The 15,000-nt window shown below is 38.5% G+C and overlaps 1 protein-coding gene across 1 annotated transcript; it reads right to left on the bottom strand.

Moving 5' to 3' along the window:
- Window positions 1-2,608: 2,608 nt before the first annotated feature.
- LOC113806062 (calpain-7) lies at window positions 2,609-12,219 on the bottom strand. Its single transcript, XM_027357167.2, has 12 exons — window positions 12,142-12,219; window positions 8,650-8,869; window positions 8,281-8,441; window positions 7,266-7,401; window positions 7,014-7,121; window positions 5,781-6,625; window positions 5,350-5,594; window positions 4,788-4,996; window positions 4,414-4,622; window positions 3,944-4,087; window positions 3,422-3,504; window positions 2,609-2,887 (listed from the first exon to the last, which is right to left on the bottom strand). The coding sequence occupies exons 2-12, from the start codon at window positions 8,861-8,863 to the stop codon at window positions 2,743-2,745; spliced, it is 2,499 nt and encodes an 832-aa protein (XP_027212968.2). The 5' UTR covers window positions 8,864-8,869; window positions 12,142-12,219; the 3' UTR covers window positions 2,609-2,742.
- Window positions 12,220-15,000: the final 2,781 nt, after the last annotated feature.

Raw genomic sequence — 15,000 nt, 5'->3', positions numbered from 1 at the left:
AATATACTATTAATTTTTCTTCCCTGGAAATCTGACTGCGGTTTTTACACATGTCCATTTCCAAATCGCAGAAAAAATTATTGACAACAAACATTCACACATGTCAGTATGGTAAGTAACCACACAACATACTATGCAATGTCAATGTAACATTTAAAAACTTGAAGCAAACCTTTAGAAATGGAGAAAAAGAAACAGAAAGATAGAATATCAACATTTAGGATATGGCAGAAAGAAAAGAAAGTGAAGGAAAGAATGAGAACAAAAATTGGAGAATAAGAATAAGAAGAAAAATAAACCAGAACAAGAAAGAGAAGCAGCAGTTGGATAAAAAAATATATAGAAGTGGCATACACCTCAAATGCGCAATCTGTTTTAAAGGTTTCAAAATTACTTGCTGGCAGGTTTTCTGGTCCATACTAAAGTGTGTGTTTACACCCATCACCTAAAAGTTGTGACATGATATTTACTGAGCTTACTGTTTACTTTGCGGAAAATATGATATATAAAAACCCTATACGATAAGCATATGATTAAATGAAAGCTATGGAAAGGAGAAAAAATATATGATAGCTTTATTCAACAGCAGTAACTATCAATTTGTAATACATAGATTAATAAAACTATATCCTAAAATAAGTAAGTATTGCAATGGTCTTAAAAAACAAAGTTTTTTTTTTAATTCTTCAAGATATTTTCTAAACATGGCACCAACAGGACAATTCTACATATGGTATACCTATTCAAACAACAATAATTTTCTTAAAGAAAAGAAGAAAAGTATAATAATAAAACAAAATAAAGTGAATGAATTAACCAACTAAAAATTACATCTGACCTCTGATTATTCTATGGAGAAATTTCGTTGTTCATATTCCAATGTATTCTCACTCTTATCTCTTTCGCTTTTGCTCTCACCCCCCCCCATCTGTCTCTGTTTCTTTCTTTCTTTCTTCACACCCATTCTTAAACTTTGTTAGCTTTATCTTTTCATTCTTCATATGTCAAATTTTTCTGTGTCCTTTCTTCTTTTTGAGACTGCCATATCAATTTCTTATTTTACTCATAATCCAGACAGACCTTAAATAAAAAAAAACAGAGAAACATCAAATCTATAAACATTTGCTTCTACTATTTACAATTACTATCATTTAAAGATGGCAATGAAACACCTAAACAATTTGCAAATGAACAAAAATATTGTAAACTTAACTATGCATAGAAAAGGTTTCAATCCACAATAGTTGAAAGGAGTTCCATTAAATATCAAATATCACATGGTCACTGGAATCTAAATCAATTGCCTAGACTTTCGAGCAGGAAATCTAGTACGATCAAGTCTCGTTCTTGGGAAACTGAAGCTTAAAAATGTTTTCATAATTCTATAAAAGTCTCCATTACAATATAATCCTTGACATCTTAAGAGTTCATAAAAGTTTTTAAAACAACTCTTCAATGTCAAGACCTAGTTTCAAGAAAACAATAGGAAAAAAATCAAAGCCTGCCACAATAAGGAAATTTTCTAATCTTCGGATGAGTGCCTCGGATGAGAAGCCGATGACGATCTGATCGACTCTTGATTTCACAGCTTGAATCTTGGCAATTATGGCAGTCTTGGATTTCAGTGGACAAGTGGATTTAAATCACCGAGAATTAATAATCACAGTCCATGAATCTGATATAAATATGTGTGGCACCTGAGAAAAATGTTGATTTATTATCATATGAAAATCTTGCAAATAGTTAAAACTGCATTATGCAATATCTATGTCTTATGGCCTTCCATTGGCTTATCTATCTATATATACAGATATATATATACAGATATATATATATATATATATATATATATATATATATATATATATATATATATATATATATATATATATATGTATACGTAACTGCATACACAAAAACATGTGTGTGTGTGTGTGTGTGTGTGTGTGTGTGTGTGTGTGTGTGTGTGTGTGTGTGTGTGTGTGTGTGTGTGTGTGTGTGTGTGTGTGTGTGTGTGTGTGTGTGTGTGTGTGTGTTTTTATATAATAACTCTATTTTCCTTTACCATATAGACCACCTTTTCTTGAGGAGAGTCTAAAAAAAAACAAAAAAAACAACAACAATATAACACAAATAACGATGTGAAAGACATTTATGAACCATTAAGCACAACTGCGAGCACACGTCTCCCAAAAATAAGCAGAAGCACAGGTTTACTATTGGTATTGTCATGATCTGAAATAGATGGTCTTTTAAAGCTGAACATATTTTGTGACTATTCTATAAATAATTTTACATTCTTCTCCAAAAGCCGCAGACAACATGAATTCTCCCAAATTCATAATCATCGTATCTCTTTGAAGACCTAATAATTCCTGTATTTATAATAATAACTTAAATGATCTTCCTATAAAATATAAACGATTAAATTGTAATATGACAATAAAAAAAAGTCTTTTCATTCTAGTAAAAAAAATTGTCAGGCAGTGTAAACAGATCAGAACAAAATAAAGTTTCTCAAATTTCTAATTCAATATGACTTTAGGAGTACCTTCCAGTATCCTATTCACAGAATTTTGTAATGAAATCTTTCCTCTTCAATGAAAACTTTCCTCTTCCCTTTTTTTTTTTTCTTTCTTTCTTTTTTTGGAACACTGGAAGAATCAACCTACTCCTCCTTAAAAAATACACATACGAAGTCATGTAAAATGGCCAAAATTGACTTGACTTCACTGGCCTCCTCTATTTCAACTTGCTGACTTTGACTGGTGCTGACGAGAAGAAGTTCAAGAAGTAGGGAGCCTCTGTATTAGGGTAGAAGGTGCTGGGGGTGACGTTGTACACCCCCGGCACCACATCCATGATCTCCAGCACCACAAAGCCCGATCTGAAATGCAGTATTGGAATAGGGGAGCACTTAGGTGTGTACAAGTGTTGTAAATTGTTTGCATGAGAAAGTATGACTTCACAAGCTTGATGTACAATTCACATTCTGATACTTTTTAGCTTCACCCTTAATCTTTACTGTAATTCTGATAGATATAAATGTTAATAGTACATCTTTTGTAAAATTATTCATTTTAATTCATTACTTTTTCATGCTTTTGGTGCTATATTTTATGACATTTTCAGTCCTTATTTCCAAAAATCACATCACTTTGTAAAGAATGAGTTCATAACTTCTCTTTTTTACAGCCTTTAATAAAGATTTTATAAAACACTCGATAATAAACAAATCTCTCCAAAGAACAAACAAACAAATTAATTTTTATTCATACTATATACTGGGAGCATGAAAAATGTAAATGGTTTAAAAATTAAAACAAATTAGTTCTAATACAAGAATACCTGAAAAATGTAAATGGTTTAAAAATCAAAACAAATTAGTTCTAATACAAAAATGACTGAAAAATGTTCCTACCTGTATGCTCCAGTCTGCTTCTTTGTAAAATAACTACTTGCTTCTGTATTCTTTGCCTCTACACATACAATCTCAAAACCAATCTGCAAAGAAACACATACAAACATTATATTGACGATCACTTTCATTAATTCCAACAAAATATAGAGGAATCACAAAGTAATGTCAACTATACTTTTTTAAGAGAGAGAGAGAGAGGGTGGGGGGAGGGGGGGGAGGGAGAAGAAGGAGAGGAAGGGAGAAGAGAGGAGAGGAGAGGAGAAGAAAATAAGTAAAAAGAAAAGAAAAAGAAAAGAAAAAGAAAAAGAAAAAAGAAAGAAACAAAAAAAGGGAAAGGAAACCACAAGGAGGACAAGGGAGACGAGAGGAAGAGGAGGAGATGGAAAAAGAGGAGGAAGAGGAGAAAGAGGGAAAGGGGGAGAAGAAAAAAGGAAACAAAAAGAAAAAAAAGAAAAAAGAAAAAAGGAAACCAGAAGGAGGAGGAAGAGCAAGAAAAAAAAAATAGAAAACAAGGAAGCCAACCTGTATGTCCTTCGGAGCCTTGAGTTCGATTCTGAGAGCTTGCATTTCATGTTCGACCCTGAACTGATATGTTGGGTTGTTCTTGTATGTTGCTGGGTGATTAGGGCATCCCCCTGCGTTAGCTCCACTCCAGCGGCCAGTGATCTGTCAGGAAATATGAAATCAAACGAGGGCGAGTTTTATGACCTGCCGTGTCTATAAATTTCAATCTGCTTTTACACTGCTCTTATGTGACATCTGGAAAGTCCCTTCATGAAAGCCTTAACAAAAATTAGTGCTTAAACTTCAGTCATCTGGTTAAAAAGAGAGAGAAAAAGGGAATCGGACAGAAGCAATTTCGAGGACTTATCTACACAAAGGCAATCAACAAATTTTCTGCATTTCAGTTGTGGGTTTGATTTCCTAAATAAAACATGACTATCTGACCATATATTCTTAGAATATTTGAGAAACAGAGAGAAAGGCCTCACCTCTTGCTTGTGCTTGCAATAATTCTTAATCTTCTGCAAGGTAAAGGGACACGTTGCATAAACCCGCAGTGAGTAGTGAATTGTCAGATGCTTCTCGTACTGTGATACAACGAGAGTGAATTTGTGAGAGCCGGGTTCCTTCAGCACCATCTTGCATAGGTAGTGGGGACTGTTGATACGTACACCATCAATAAAGGGTGCAGGATCAACTAGGGGAGAGTAAAAAAATAAAATAAATAGACTTATTAGTACATTATAACATTTTTAGTAGCATTCTACTTTACTGCACTCCTCTACAAATTTTAATATGACCAAAAGTACCATTTATAGCACAATAGTACACACTACAGTGAAGACAAATTCCTCTTTCTCACATGGATAAAATATTTTCTTCCCTCCAGTCTTATACACAAGTAGGGTGATATACTCTTTGTTGTTGCGGAAATCCTCTATTTCTGTGATGTGTCTCGTGAGCAGAACCCACACAGCTGTTCCACCAGGAGACTGAACATCTAGAGAATACTGGGGATTTTCTCCTATGTTGTACAAGTCACGTACAGGGCCCGTGCCAGCAGACCAAGTCCTGGTGGGGTAAATGCAACATTACTGCCATCATCAACATGCTAATATCAAAAATTAATCAAACTTATCGCGCTTTTTTTTCTAAATTTTACCAGAAGCTGCTGTTAATCTATATACAAAAAAGGTTTACAAATCAAATAGCTAGTAAATTTTGTCAAGAAAAAACAACAAAATCTGATTTGTTTCAGAATTAGGATTAATAAATTGTATAGTCACCCTCTTTGAAAACCAATGCAAAATAGGGCAAACAATAAGAATGATCTTTCAACAAATCTTTAAAGGATATTCTAGGTAATCATATTTTTGATTCAACATCAATCTAGCTGAAAAAAGTTTAAAAAGTGTGCAACTTACTCGTGTGTACAATAAGTGTAGGAGAACAGTTGTGGGTTCCAGTTCATGTAAATAACATCATAAAAATGACAAAGGCTATCATAATCTATCCAGAAGACACCATTGTCAAACATCTGTGCACTTTTTGGATCATAGTTGAGGAGCTTGCACATTTCTGGAGTCCAGTGCGTCTGGTCCATCTCCGAGTAATTGCCTTTCCAGCGGAGATGTGACCAAGGGTTTTTCAGCATCAGCAAACGTTTCCCCTGTAATATGTAACGAGAGTGTGTCAGTGTACCATATGAATATAGTAGAAGCCACAGAATACTACTGCAACTCCATAAGGAATATTTTCAGCATTTTTCAAATCTAACACAATGATCCTCTGCTTTTCAGAAAGATGAAATTATTTACATCTCAGTTCATTCTCAAAGTAAAAATATTGACCCCACCTTGACTTCCTTTATGTCCAGCATGGCATAGGCGTGCGTGGGGACGAGGCCCGCTCTGTCTGCATCAGCGTCACTCATCTCTCCAGTTGCTACCGTGACCAGAACATCACCTCTGTGGAAACGGTCGATGATTTTCCTGAATGTGGCATCTTTATTGAATTCTTTGTCTTTGATGGAAACCCTTTCTGGGATCCAGCCAGTAAGGGCATAGAGGTCGATGTTGCTGTTGGAGCCAGGGAAGTCATAGCCACCCATCACCTTCATGTAGGCTTTTTCCACCAACGAGATCCAGAACTCATTCTTGTTAGTTGAGTAAGAGCACAGCAGCTCACCGTGTTGCCCCTGAGGTAGCTTGTCATCTACAATCACCTTTCTTGGGATGCCGTTGATGTGCAGCTTTATCATGTATTTGCCGCAGGGGTTGTAGATGGGGTCCCCACTGCGGTTTTTAGGGAAGATAATATCCGTAATGAGTCGCTTCTTGAACCTCTTCTCATACAGGGCACTGATGGCAACAGAAGCCACAAAGGAGCAGTCAGACACACATGTCTGCTTGATGCTGAAGCAGTCGACCATTTCAATCATCTTGGGGTCGCTGGAAAGGTCCTCTGGTCTCACCCACTGCAAAAAATTCTTCTTCTGCTTTGGGGCAAGTGCAAGAACTCCATCCTTGTCAGTAAAGGGTAAGGAATATGCAAATTTTTCCTTGAGGTCCACTGCCAGGAAGGGGACATAATCACGTCCATTGATGTTTGAGGTTCTTCTGAGAACCTCCAGCTCCTCTTTTGTGTAGCCAGCACTCCCAGACAGCTGCAGCCCACTTTTACTTGAAGGACCAGACTTTGCTGAAATCATTCAGTTTTTTTTTTTTTTTAGCAAATATTATATCTATATAGACAAAATAGTTTGCTTCTAAGTTATGAAAAATATAAACCAATAAAAGAGGCAATACCATCCAGTTTCACCTATCATCCTAAGGAAATACAGTTAGACTAGTTAATATTATGATATAGGAATAAACAAAAATGTTTGTTTTGTTTACTACACACATTAAATATACTGTCAATTTCTTAAAAACATAGTACCTACACTCACACAATAAAAGAATCTCCCTCCCTCCCTCTCCCTCCCTGGCCCTCTTTCTCTTCCACTCTCTTTCTACCTCCCTCTCCCTCTCTCACAGACGCACCACTCAAAACCAATTTCCAACATCAATAAGTAATATATCCTTACCCTGAGGCTGTGGTCTAGAGTTAACCAAGTTGCCTATCCCAAGGGGAGGAATGACACGTGTGGGGGAGACCCGTTGGTGTGCTGGCCTTACAGATGACAGCGAAGCACCTACACAAACACGCACAAGAGATTAGCACAATGTACACATTACTGAAGCAACACTTTACTGATAAAATTGCGCTTTACAACTGAGCTAAAACAAATTACCATAAAACAAAATAACTATAACAATGAAAATCCCCTAATGCCAACCTGTTCCTTCTCCAATGCTGGCCTTCTGCTCCTCTTCAGGTGAACTTTGCGCCTTGAGCACCTCAGCCCGAGTCAAAGCTTGCTCTGCCAGTTTCCTCAGCTTGTCTGACATCTTTGGATCCTCTATGGTCTTCATCTGTTATCAATGATTGCATGGTTATTTCAACTATTATGAAACACTTGGGCATAAAACCCACAAAGAAAGTGATAAGAATTATGGTAATACTTTTGGGACTGAATACCTAATGATTCAGATGGCTTAGCTACATGACCTTTGTAAAACTTACAAAATCCATTGCCGAGAGTTAATACTCAGAGAATAATATCAATAATATTAAAGGAAGCAATAAGCAATGGAATATTATCAAAACTCAAAATTACATTCTGTATACATACTCAAACTCCATTTTGTACACAACTAATCTCTACAAACAATTTTAATCAGAGGTAACTCACAAGTAAAGGCCCTATCACACTAGCACTTTTACTATCAATATTTGCATTTTTGTCTGAATTTAATGCTTTCCACAAGTATTATTTGCAAACAGAAAACCTCCCTGACAGAGACAGTAGGGACCATTTCCATCTGACAAAGTTTCATTTTGATCTTGTGCTACCGAGAATCTATACAACTAGAATGCTTTTTTATATTGATAAACTAGATAAAATAAGTTAATATTCAAGAAAATTTCTGAATACAAAAGATAATCATATTTCTTTAGAGTAACGTGATATGTACGAGAATGCTCCTCTGATTCCCTGGCCCTCACTCAAATGGTGCCATGTTTGTTTACATGGGTACTATGTTTGCCGCCTTGATAATGTGATTACGTCAGTCCATTTACTTACAGAAAGTTTATATGGAAACGAAAAAATTGACGGAAAAAGTGCTAGTGTGATAGGGACTTAAAGTTATGAAAAACAGATCAATAAACAATCAGAAATCAAATCTGTGCAAACTGATCAATCAATAAAATGATGCATATACACACGAGCAGCAATACAATCCACCCACCGCCTCAAGGCACAGCTGAACAGCGTTGGTGTAGTGTTCGATGGCTTCCTCCATGTTTCCAGCCTCATCCTCCTCGAACGCTTCCAGGAGCAGGAAGTTTGCACGGCTTAACTCACTCTGGCCTCCTTCCATCGTGTTCTGGGCTGACTGGGCTTGACTGTCTGTAAAAGCGGGGAAAATAAAAATAATAAAAGTCATGTAAAACAGGATCGTGAAATTAAGACAGCTGTTAATAAAATCCTCATCTTTTTAAAAATATTTTTACTTTTATACATACAAATACTCTTGACTCCATTCCTGGATATGTCCCCCAGTACTCAAACGTCAAATCCAAACTAAAGAAGAACATCAACCATACAAACCCCATACCAAGATTCTCTAGTTGATCAGCTCTCTCTTTGTACTTCATGGCGTGGTCCTGTAGTGCAGGAGTCGACAACCCCAGTGTCATGGCCCTCTGCAGGTACTCAGCTGCCTGTCTATACATGTATATGGCCGCCTGGTGACTGCCACTCGCATCGAAGTGAGTGGCCTGTCGAGCAACTTCGGCCGCATGATTCACATTCTCCTGAGCTTCCTCCATTCTTACCTAGGGTTTGAAAAGCAGCACATGGTCATTCTTTAATGTGGACACCCTTATCTATGCAAGCACTTTATATTTCTTTCCTAAAGGGATGGCATTGTGCTATGGAAATTTGAGATAGCTAAATAAACTGTATGTTTATGTACCATGAGTCAGGTCTTTAACTCATTAATGTGGGTATATTTTGAAGCCGAAAATAAAAGATTCCGGGCTGCTACAAAATCGGCGCGCGGGGCTGGCCCAGACTTTGCCCACGCGCCAGCCGCGGCCCGCTGTTGCTTAGAAGCGCGAACCCCAATATAACGTCACAGCACCCGGCAATGTTTATTTTTTCGGGTGTTTCATATGTGGGACACCCGTCGTTAGTGGGTTAAGACTGTTTCAAATCATTTACATAAGACTATTTTAATTGTGCTCCACTAAACAATGTCATTGTAGCCTTTCCACTTTCTGTCTCTTATGTACATTGAGTGTATTATTCTGAAGCTGCTTAATTTTGATTACTTGAAGAATTTTCCAGAAAGGAAATTGGAAGAGTATATATTGCCCTACACTGCATTTTGGGCAGAACAAAATAGTAACAAAATTTTTGTTTCTTTATGGCCAAGTTCCAATATTCAGACAGCACAATAACTAAAATACATTTTTAATGACGTCATAACTGCACAGTAATATTTAACAATTTTATATGGGGATAATAATCTACCATTATCAATGATAACAAAAAATAGCAAGATCTAAGCAAAGAATTCTCTAGATCAGGCATGCCTCGTATATAGAGAGCTACTGTGAGGGTCAGTATCAGCTACTATTACTAATCACCTGAGTACTGTACAGCTGTATGGGACCCTTACACTAAGCAAAATATTGAGAAGCTCGAACAGGTCAATACTAGGGCTGCTAGGTTCATTAAACACAATTATACACGAACACCTGGTATTACATCTCACATAAAAAAATAGATTAATATGGACCTGCTCGAGACACGAAGACAAGCACACAGACTTACAATCATGTACAAGATCACAAACAACCTTACAGCACACACAAGTAACACAAGGAACTCACACACAAGTAAATTTGTCAAATACCACACCAACACTGACTCTTACAAGCACTCCTTCTTCCCACATACCATCCTTAATCCTTTCCCTCACCCCCAGCAACCAACCACAAATATGCGTGCTATGCGTTTATTTAGTGCCCTAAACATTATCACTGAGATTGAGATTGAGATGTCAATACTGCTACTGATGGATTCCTCTCTACTTATATTGCAGGAATTATGGCAGTGGAAATCCCTGACATCACACAACCTTAGCCAATAATAGGGGAGGGCATGAAGGTTACCAGAACTAGATAAATGAGCTGTACAAACTATGTGCAAGATTAGGGTCACTACAGTATTTAATGCAAGGGGCAGTGCCTACTGCAACCCCTCAACCCCCAGCCTGGAGCATAAAGAATCCTGTGTGCATTTACAGCAAGACTTAGCCTACAACCGACATACTGGTTGAAATATTGTCTGTTATCAGGTATCACAGCTAGATAGAGCCAAAGATAGGACACGGGTCTTCCATAAGAGGTAAAACATGCTTGCACTGCTGTGTCCACTCAACAGACAGCACTGCAGATAGTACAATGCTGGGGTCTGTAACACATGTACTGCACAATATATGTAGGTCTTCCTCTCATAGGTGTACGCAGTGTGCACACCCCTCTGCATTACATTTATAACAGTGTATTTTCCAGGCAACTCCTCACACCATGTGATGTGATTAACTGTGATCAGTGCTATGCTCCATCCTGCCATAAATATACAGAGGATTCTTTGTATCCAGGGTGGGGGTTAGGGGGATGGAGTCCCCTGCATCAGATGATCTAGTGACTTAATCTACATATTTTTCTTATTTTACCCTTTTTATACAGCATAATTCCTAAATATATGAGTAGTAGAGGGTGAGAGGAATCCTTCAGTACCAGCGTTGTTGTGATGAGATATACATACAACTTCTGAACATCTATCAAAATAGAGCAGTCACACCAACTCCTATTTCACATTGGTGGGTAGAGAATCATTAATGTATTTTGCAAATTAATAGTATGGATCTACACTTAAATTGATGTTCAGTGCTGTACAAAAAAATAAAAAATAAAAAAAATAAAACAAATAAATGAAAAAACATAAAGAAAAAAATGTACAGTATTTGTTGTACTTTGTTTACAATTAATAATGCAATGCTATGGTGTCATTGCTTTGGCTTTAAAGACAAAGAAATCTTTCCTAAATACATTCAGTAAGCTAGAGTCCAGATTGCTCCCTAACTGACAAATAAATAACCAGAATAGCCATTGCGTTTGTTAACCTCTGCTGGTGCACAGAGTGAAGGGAACGTCCCTGGACTCATGTGTTAGCAGGTGGGTCTGCAGACTAAAATAACTAATAGTGCCTTTCACTTTTACTTTCTCAAGATTATTCTTATCTGTTGATAGTGATGTTCTTTGTTGCTTATGGTCATTACCTTTCTCTTTCTTTAATTTCCTCAAGTTATAGTCATAACATTTACAAAATACAGTATAGTCTCAGTTTCCCACAGCCATAAAGTGAAGGGTAAATTTTATCTGTAATGGGTAGAATGACTGAAATTGAGAAATTTTACATCTGGGGTATTTCTTTCACAAGTTGATATGAGGATAATTATTCAACATATAAAACTAAAGTATACACATATAGGAAAATAATATCATTAAGGGTGGATACCCCAATAGGAAAATACAGTGATCAGATATACAGGGGTCTGAGGCCAAAGCCCCCATATTACGAAAGTTTTTTGTTCTTACAGCAACAATTTCCCAATTGTGGCCGGAGTAATAAGGACTTACCATCAGTGTGGTGTGGTCACTTCGTAAAAGTTTACCAAAACTTATTTATCTCATACATGATGGAAAACTGACTCACACAGGTTGCAATGTGCATCAATTGAAAGAAGGAATAATGAGAGCAAGGTTGAACGACTGCGAAACCAAAAATACCCAAGACATTACCCTTCTATATACACTAAAGAGCTCTATAAGAATGGTGATTAAACCTTCTAAAACAAGATTTCACTCGCAACACCACTAAATGTTGGGAGTATCCATTCAAATTACTTACTCATTTTAACCCATTCAAACATTCACAGACAGATGATTCAATTCCTAGTGTTATTTGCCTGTTCCACCTCAATTCAAGAATATGTACAAACGTTAAAGTCATGTAACAATAGCGTAAATATTACCTTCTTTTCCGTAACAGTGAATGTAACACTGACTCACAACACTCACGTCATCTCTGTTTACATGAAAGTAAGGGGTCGCGAGCTCAAAACTTCTTCTCGAAAACTTTTGGGTCAAAATATTTTTATTGAAACTATTACCTTTTGACATGATCAGATTTTCGCTTTTATTAGTATCGTTATCATTTTATATTCTCATTTCTAAGTTTTTTCTTTATCATATCATTCCAGATTCATTATCTATGTATTCATAAATTAAATTATACGTAGTTATAAGAAATAGCATTTGATATTATGATGACCTACCAAAATCCTCAATAAATATGAATTCTCTTATCTCGAAATGGTATCCCTTATCAGTGTGAAAAAACTACTGCACCCTTTCCCTGCTCATATCTCCATCGTATCAGTGTGTAAAGAGATAATCTCATTACATGCACATACATACATATATACACGTGTATCCGTGAATGGAAAACATTCCATCGTGCTAATACTATGGTGGAAAAAGCACTATACACGAACTAGATTTATTGCCTTCCTCCTTCATGTTATCTGTTCTGAAAAGGAAAAGGAGAGGAAAGGAGTATAATAAGGAGAGAGATAGAGATAGAGAGAGAGAGAGAGAGAGAGAGAGAGAGAGAGAGAGAGAGAGAGAGAGAGGGAGAGAGAGAGAGAGAGAGAGAGAGAGAGAGAGAGAGAGAGAGAGAGAGAGAGAGAGAGAGAGAGAGAGAGAGAGAGAGAGAGAGAGAGAGAGAGAGAGAGAGAGAGAGAGAGAGAGAGAGAGAGAGGGGGGGGGGGTGTAGGAGAGGGCAGGTAAACGGAAAAGAAAGCATGTCAGGTCGAAGAGTCAGGTGGTCAATGCGAAAGGTGATCTCCATATGGGAATAACCTGAAGATGTGAGAAGCAAGTTAACTGTCGACAGAAGGGGAAAAAACACCATTAAGGTTGAAATTGGGTAGCTGGTTTATTAATGACTTGATTTCTTCACTGAAGGGCAGGCTGAGAGCAGGCAATTGAGGAGTCTATGAAAAAAAAAACATGGCAAAGATCAAGGTCTATATAAATACTTATATAGACCTTGGCGAGAGGAGGGGGAGGTATAAATGCAGAGTAAAGACGTAGTTTAACCTCAGCCAAACAGAGAGATGAAGAGAGATGGATGGGAGAAGCTCACACTCGAAGGACTTTACGAACAAGTTGGCCACGTCTAGAGAGAGGAGAGCCCTTGTTACCACTTCAGGTAACCTATACAAATAAAGGAGACGAGTTGGTGACCTTGAACCTTTGGTAGAAATTCGCCGCTGGGCAACAGGAGGAGACGACAGGAGGAGGAGATCGCAATCAGCTCTCGGGAATCGCAGGTCAGGGAGACATAGGCGGAGGCTTCATTCAACAGATCCTTTTGCTATGGCGGCCTCAGATGAAGAGTCTTACCCGCGAGAAGCTCGTGCTGGGTCTCGAGCGAGCCAGCAAGGGCCTCAGGAAGAGGCTCGGCGCCAGCTTCGAGGTCGCCATTATTCCTGCCGTCGCCGTCGAGCTCCTTCGTCTGCAGGACGGCCAAGGCGTTGAGCTCAAGACGGCCAGCATTTCTGCTCTCATAAAGGAATGTGGAGTCGTCAGGACTCTCTGCTGGGAGTCTCCCGTCGAGTCCTGGAGATCCTATGAACCAACGGACGCAAAAAAAACACCCCCATGGAGAAGGAAAACGCTGCCAGCTGCAGCGAGGAGAAGGAAGACCATTCTGCGCCGCCTCTGCGCCCGCGAAGGTAGAGTACAGCTTGGACGCCACTACGGCTTCGTGGTGATCCAGGGCGACCACCACACCTTGGCCATGGGCACGCTGACCCTGTTCGAGATCAGATTCGACAAGACGCCCGGCTGGCGGAGGAGAGCCGTCTCAACCACCTGAAGGCGGTTCACGAGCGGTTGGAGCGGGCCTTCTTCTCGGAGGACAGGTCCCCCTGGTGGAGAGAGTCGTAGTGACCGGCCCGGGACCCATGAAGAGCCAGTTCCTGGAGCACCTCCCCCGCGTGTGGCCCTCGCTGGTGGAGCCGCAGCTGGTGACCACGACCGTCGTGGGCACCAGCGGACTCCAGAAAGTTGTTGGCCAGCTGAAGGAGCAGTGCTGGTCGTCCTCGGGGGCCGAGAGGCAAAGGCTGAGCCAGAGGGAGAGGAAGGAGGAGAGGAAGAACCTGAAGGGGGGCCAGAAAGGGGGCCAAGCGCTCGGACGAAAGGAGGGAGCGAGAGGAGGAGGAGAGGAGGCGGGAGATGGAGGGGGAGAAGGAGAGGAAGCGGAAGGAGATGGAGAAAAACCGAGGGAAGGACAAGAAGTTTGGAGGGAAAGGGCAAGTCCAATAATAAGCAGTGATCAAACCTACTTTGTAGACAGTAAAATCAGGAGGAATAAGAAAAAAAATCAATAAAAAAAGAATCAATATAAATATTATTTAAAAAATACTCATTAGAAATAATAGAGAAAGGAAATGATTGTGAATCATTGTGTGTGTGTGTGTGTGTACACCTGCGTTTGTATGTGTAGAAAGTGAAGACAAAATATTAACGAAAGATAAAAATATTAATAAAAAGTAATTGTTTCAATTCGTCTGATTGCGCATATGTATAAAGAAATTTGAAAAGGTAAAAAAATAATATGAAAAAAAATGTATATAGATATATATACATAATAGAGCATAGGTGTTTTTGTGTGTAAAAACAATAGGGATGTACATCTCCGTGCGTGCGAGTGATATTACAATTATTTCAGTTGAAGTTAATGCTAAGACAATAAAATATTTGCTTTCTAGATTTCAACAAAACTGAGTGTGTGTGTGTGTGTGTGTGTGTGTGTGTGTGTGTGT

This window comes from Penaeus vannamei, chromosome 36 (assembly GCF_042767895.1).
Source record: "Penaeus vannamei isolate JL-2024 chromosome 36, ASM4276789v1, whole genome shotgun sequence".
Taxonomy (NCBI): domain Eukaryota; kingdom Metazoa; phylum Arthropoda; class Malacostraca; order Decapoda; family Penaeidae; genus Penaeus; species Penaeus vannamei.
This window is presented reverse-complemented; position numbering and strand designations above follow the sequence as displayed.

What these genes read in the sequence shown, in the direction of transcription:
- LOC113806062 (XM_027357167.2), bottom strand. Translation starts at nt 8,863, where the DNA reads ATGGAGGAAGCTCAGGAGAATGTGAATCATGCGGCCGAAGTTGCTCGA. An exon ending in CAGCATTGGAGAAGGAACAG is followed by an intron (nt 7,122 to 7,265) that starts GTTGGCATTAGG and finishes GTGTTTGTGTAG; the next exon opens with GTGCTTCGCTGTCATCTGTA. An exon ending in CTCTAGACCACAGCCTCAGG is followed by an intron (nt 6,626 to 7,013) that starts GTAAGGATATAT and finishes GAATGATTTCAG; the next exon opens with CAAAGTCTGGTCCTTCAAGT.